General features: G+C 53.0%; 1 protein-coding gene across 1 annotated transcript; it reads right to left on the bottom strand.

Annotated features, from left to right (window-relative positions):
• Positions 1-2,992: 2,992 nt before the first annotated feature.
• Positions 2,993-5,671, bottom strand: JKF63_03966 (uncharacterized protein; the record flags this gene model as incomplete). Its single annotated transcript, XM_067899962.1, has 1 exon — positions 2,993-5,671. The coding sequence occupies one exon, from the start codon at positions 5,669-5,671 to the stop codon at positions 2,993-2,995; it is 2,679 nt and encodes an 892-aa protein (XP_067755168.1).
• Between the last annotated feature and the right edge of the window lie 849 nt (positions 5,672-6,520).

The following is a 6,520-nucleotide window of genomic DNA, read 5'->3' on the forward strand; positions in this document are numbered from 1 at the left end:
CACCGCCACCTCTACTGCCCTCACCGCTAGTGGTGGCGCCGGTCACCCCTACTTGTGCGCTGTGGTGCACGATGGGGAACTCATTGCTGACGGGTTCAGAGTAGTAGAGGTACCGACGCAGGGTGTCGAAGGCCACCTGGCGCGTCTGCCAGCTGGTGAACAAACCGCTCCTTTGTTTCTCGGCGTAGGTGTAAAACATGACGAAGGCATAAAAAGAGAGAGAGAGAGAAAGTGGGTGTATAAAGAAAAAAGAAAAGAGAAACACAGAGCTCAGTAGTGAAACAGAGAACGAAGACAAAGAAAAGAAAAGGGAAGGGGGGAGCAGCAGTGGAGTGCTGCCGTGAAGCCTTGGTGAATGAGGAGGATGGGGAGGGGGAGCGCACTAGCTGGGTGAAAAGAGGGCAAAGAGTCTGGGGAAACAAAAAGTACGCGTTCGCAATAACAAAAAAAAGGAAGTACGTGGGAGAGGGGGAGGAGAGAAAGAGGAAGAGCCGCCGAATAAGCACAAGGAGAAACGAGGTTCGAGGTAAAAATATACAACAGGTATAAAAGCGGACTGGGAAACGCAAAAATAAATCAAATCTGAAGTGCTCGCGAGAAAGAAAGGGGTGAAAGAAAAACAAATTGAGACGTACAAAGTGAGAGGTGAGAGCCACACACACGATGAGTGCGTGTGCGGGTGTCCTCGGGGGGGGGGGGGGAAGAAGACTCCGCCTTGCCCCTAGATGATGAAAGCAGCTGTCCGTCGCCCGCCTGTGTGACAGTCTGGAAAAAAAGCGAAGGAGTGGAGCACCAGATGCGCAGGCGAGTCTGTGTGGCTAAGAAGACTTTATGCAGAACAGCTCCGTGAAATGGGTACGTGAAACACAAAAAAAAATCGCTTGGAAGTGGGAATATATGTATGTATGTATCTATATATCTATAGATATAAATATATATAGGCAAGAGGTGAGGGCAGTGAAACGAGAGTGCACTAAAGAAAAAACCCAAGCTCGGGTACAAGAGACGTGACCAAGCCGGATGTTGTTGCGAGCGAGCCTCGAAAAACTCTCATTCACGATGAAGTCTGCGGGAAGGCGCGGGCACGTCAGAAGTGGCGAAGACTGACACCGACAGACCCCCTCCCCTCCCCCGGCACCCATTCATAACAGTTGGCGTGAACGGAGCTCAGGTTAAATGTTTGTGTAGACGTTTTAAAAGTGTATTAATACAGCTTCACTGCTAAACAAACAACAGAGTGCAGGCGCACACACACACACAAACAAAAATAGAAAAAAAAAGGGCGAGCGAGTGAGATCTTTCACTGTCGACTAGCCATGTGGGGAAGGGGCCGGGGCAAGCAGGGAGTAGACGACAAAAAAAAAGTGTGTCCATCAGCAACAGTATTAAATTATACAGAATGGGGAGAGGTGAAGATGGTGACCAAGGCGAAGAAAAACAAGCACACCCAAGTTATGGCATACGCACACAGCCTGGCCCAAGAGAAAATAAGCCATGGCAGAATAGGGTCCACTTGTTTTTTTCCCCAAGCATCAAGATCGAATCGACGCCTCACCACCACCACCTCTATCGACTCCCTTTTCCATTAAAAAGGGACCCAACACCACACAGACACAAGGAAATGAGCCCCCATCCCCCACCCCCTCCACCCCCTCCCCCTCCCCCCGGGGGGGAGGGGTGTGCCTGAGATGCACACAGTGGCAAATAAAATGACAGAAAAAAGAGTGCAAAAGCTGGTACCCGCATCGCGGCTCCGAGGTACATGAGAAGACCAGAAGATGTTGGAATGACACCGTGTTATAAAGGGAGAGGGAGGGGGTACACGCGCACACGTCCACAGCATGGAAGGCGGTGTTTGCCTCAATCATTCCTCTCTCCTGTCCCTTCCCCTGTGTATTATCGCCTCCGACTCAACAGAAACCCGGCAAAAAAAAAAAAGAGCACGTCAGGAGTGCCATGTAATTCTCTCCCCCCATTTTTCTCGCATCACACACACATATATATATATATACACACATGCGCATCCACACACTAGAAAATAAAAGGAGGGGGAGAAACACAAGCACCAACGCTCGACAAAAAAGGGGGGGAGAAGGAGAGTAGACGTTTGTATTCATCAAAGCCGTACGCCAGATGGCAAGCGCAACGGCCAGTGATTTCATTTGCTACGATATAAAAAGAAAAAACAGGGGAGGAAAAAAAAAACAGCCAGAAAATATAGAGAGAATTACAAAAAAAAAAAACAACGCGGTCTCTCATGCGGATGCGCACCGATACACCTTTTGCGTAAAGAACCACACACGTTGATTGCCGCCAGCTCGGCTGGAAGGGGAGGGGAGGGGGAGCGAAAAGAAGAGAAAACAAAAAAAGTCACGCGAAGGGAGAGCAGAAACGGTGAAAATTCGATGGAAAGAAAAAAAGAAAAGAGCCATAGGAAAGGGGAGGGGGGAGCGCAGCTGTGCGGCGTTGAGGCCGATTGAATTGATAGGCCAGCAAGCGAACAACGAGACGCGTTGTACGCATACAGACACACACACACACCAGGTATGGAGAGAGGGGGGCAGGAGGAGAGAGGACCCGCCCTACATATTTCGTTTTTGGTTGCTCTCCTACCACAAACACACGATTCAAGACGGCAGAAGTGAGCCCTGCATGTGATCAATAGGCGCCGGGGGGAGAGAAAGAGCGGGGAAGGGGTGCAACAAACAACCACAAAATATTCGGCTTTGGCGCAACATATCATCCCTGTGAGGATGACATATTGTGGAAGAACACCTCCCCACGCACACGCAGAAGAAGCAGAAGCAGAAGCAAAGGCGAAAAGAAAAACGCCAATCGATGTTTCATATGCATGCGCAGGGGGGATTTCATTTGCCGTAAAACCGAGACGCTCTCATATAGTGTTTGGCACCAGGCACACTCCAATGCACACGTATGTGCCCCATATATGGAGCACGTTCTTCCCTTCCCCCCCCCCTCCCTCTCTTGTCGTTTATGTTTCCACAGAGGAGCCACTCTGCTTAATCCCTTTTGAATGCGGCAACTCAAGTCGCATGGTGGGTGAAGAAACGGATGCGGGCGTTGCGGTGTCTACACTCCCCCTGCGGGTCTCAGTCAGCCGTTCAGCAGAGTCAAAAAGCTTTTTCGACAGCCCCGCTGTCGCCTGCATTGCTGTGATGCTTCTGCTCACAATCTCCGATACATTCGGCTCCGGATTGGCCAGCAAAGGATGGCTGGCGCCCCCAACACTCTCCGGAGTCTCACACATCAAGATGGTGTGATGATCCACTGCTACACAGGAGCCAGCACCTTTTAGTTCATCCGCGCTCAGGTAACGGGCTCCTGGCAATTGATACTGAACGCTGTTGCCTCCGAACTGGGTGCTACAGAAGCTATTATCGATCAACCCCGGCGACGTACCCATGAGTACCGACTGACTGAACCCTTGAGCACCTGCCCCAGGGCTCGAGCTTAGTTGCGGTGTTTCCAAGCGGTCGCTCGGGAGTTGTGCACGTTCCATCCGCATGTGAGAAAAAGCAGCACCGCCAACACCCGAGGGCGGCGGGGGGCATGGCGAGTCCGACACCGCACTCTCAGAGAGCCGGCGCATGTTTCCACCGGCCGAGTTTTCCGCCAGCGTCGCGGAAAAGGGGTTGCCAGCAGATGGTGCATCTGGCACAGTTGAAAAGCCGGGCAAAGTCCTGGCGGTTGCCGTGATGTCGTGTGCTGGCACTCCAGCTGCTCCGCCAATCAGACTCGCTCCGCGTTCCGCACTGCGCCTTCGACTGGAGGGTTCCATCTCCTCTGCAGTCGCCGCACTGCTGCGGCGGTGGTCGCCTGATGTCGCTGGCAGAGACTCGCCAGAGCGTCCGCCCGCATGCGTATGAGCTGGGGAAGACTCTACGTGCAAACCCGCCACATCACCGTGGGCCTGCGTACGTTCTCTCGCCTCCGTGTGCGAAGACACTGTATGGCGACGGTGGTGCAGACCACCCTCCCTTCGCGGTGGCGCCTGGATACGATACGCCTCCTCGTAGGGGAGCCCGACTATATCGTCCCTACTCGATCTCTCGCGAGCGAGGCGCCTAGACAAGGTCTCAAGCTGATCACGCGTGAGTTCTGTGTCGTTTGCGTTGTTTAGATAAAGAGGGATGGCCGCGCGGCTAGTGACGGTAGGGTCTCGCGCGGCGTAGATGTCCTGCACCTCCCGCCAGACCTGAGCGAGTTGTTCCTTTGGCAGTGGACAACTGAGAACCCCAGTGTATCCCGGCGAGGGCTCGAACTCGATGGGGCGCCGCGTCTGCTGCTCATATCGTGCGACAAACCCCCGCACCGACAACTCGGGAATCTCCTGAATGTTGATCACGCGCCGAATCTCGAGCGAAGCAAAGCACGTCTCGTGCATGACGTGTCGCATCCGCAGCACCTCCAGTGATGGGCTGAAGCGGCGTATTGCATCAGAACCAAAGATGGGCGGCTGTGGTAAAAATATGATGTCAGGGGCGCCCGGGTCAGCGATGAAGGCAACAAACGGGTGACTGCTCAACGCGCTGTAGTGGAACTCACGCACTTGTGGAAGTTTAATCCACCGCGGGATGTTCCCGGTGTTGCGCATCACGAGAACAGTATCGTGGGTGATGCAAAGGTAGGCGCCGCGCAAGGCCACATAGAGTTCATTTCTCGAGTTTCGGCCGACCACATCACCGCGTAGAAAAGTGTAAAAGACGGTCTTGTCAAGCAATTTGAAGGTGTGCCAGACGCACATCGGGATCATGGCGAAGATCACACCGTTGCGTGGGTCGTACGGGGGGAGGCCGCGGTAGGGTCGGACGCTGAGCTTGTCGTACCCCAGCACCGTCTGAACCACATAGAGGAATCGCCGAAACTCATAGTCGTTGCGCATACGGAAAACCATGCTGGTGCGGCTGCCGCGGTACACCGAGCCATTCTTCAATCGTGGCGACTCAAGCGTCTGCGTCTTGCGGACATTAGCTGGCAGCACAGGTTGGCCCCTGGCCATCTCAGAAAACTCTCTCTCCATCCGCAAATTCGAGAACTGGTCCCGCAGAGACTCGTAGAGCTCACGTAGGAAGAACGGGTCACAAATAAACTCATCGTTCTCCACCGTGCACCGCCCTGGCATTCCGGAGAGGCCGGCGGATGGGCAGAGCAGCGGTCCTGGAGGGGGCATCTCACCAGATACCAGTGGCCGCGTCTCACCATGGATTTCAATCTGGAACAGGTCCGTCTCCTTTAGATGTGTGTCCCCGAGCAGAAACTCATGCTCCTTGCCCACTGGCACGATCAAGTCCACCTTAATCTTCTTGCGCCAGCGCACGTCTTCTGGGTTGCTTGGGGGCGGCGGAACCTCGTTAAACCGACGCTGCTGATGCAATGGAGACACCGGTGGTCGCTTCGTCAGGTGCGCAATACTTGGATTCCCTCCAGCAACACCAAGACTGGCGATGGCGTCCTCCGTATTCCCCAGGGAATCACTTGAGGGATCCGCAATTACAAGCGGGTTATCGTTAGCATTCGGGTAGGCGACCTTTTCTGGACTCACGTATTCAGAGTAGTACAGGTATCGGCGCAGCGTGTCAAAAGCGATCTCCCGCATCTGCCATCCGTCAAAAAAGATGTTTCCCTGTTTTTCTGCGTATGTGTAGAACATCTTTTTTCTTTCCTTTCTGTCTTGGGAAGAGGGGAAAGGGAGGGAGGGGGGGGCACAGAAGAGAGAGGCTGTAATGATATAGGACGACGACGTCTTCGCAACCCAAAGCGAGAGGTGGCAGCGCGGCGAAGCGCACGACAAAAGCAGCGCGTCGCGGTTGGCGTCCAACAGAAAATAGTGCGATCGCCGGCAGCACAAGACGACGGCGTTTGTGCCCAAACAGCGGGAAAGGAAAAAAAAAGAGGGAAATATTGGTTGCGATCTTTTTTTCTTGTACACAGCTGCGCCTCGTGTGTGTATGTGTGTGTACGCATAAAATGCGTGATTGGGGATGCGGAAAAGCGTGAAGCAAAACAGAGAGAGCGGGCAAGTGAGTGGGTGGGCGGGTGGGAATACGAGAAAGAAAATATTTGAATACTAATAATGTATAATATAACTATACACACAAAAAAAAATGAAGTGGCCTATAGTAAATTGTACACGAGAATAGCACCCCTCTCACGCCTGGACGGGGGGGCGGGGGGAGGGGAGACACACGAAACAAACAAATAATGTATATGTATATATATATATATGTGTGTGTTTATTTGTGCACACGTGAATGTGAATACATATATATGTAGATAAATATATATATAATGTCCATACGTACACACACACACACGAGAAAAATGGGATAGGAAAGATGAAGCAGGGAGAAGTGGAAGGTTGTACACTCTCTCGCGTCAACCAGAGTGAGATACGAGTAGAGAGGTGCCTCTCCGTGTGTGCGCGCGCAGAAGGCGGGACGAATGAGGGCCTCTCCAATGAGTTCGCAAGAAGAGCGGCAGTTGAGGAGGCACTTGAAAG

Source organism: Porcisia hertigi, chromosome 31 (assembly GCF_017918235.1).
Source record: "Porcisia hertigi strain C119 chromosome 31, whole genome shotgun sequence".
Classification (NCBI taxonomy): domain Eukaryota; phylum Euglenozoa; class Kinetoplastea; order Trypanosomatida; family Trypanosomatidae; genus Porcisia; species Porcisia hertigi.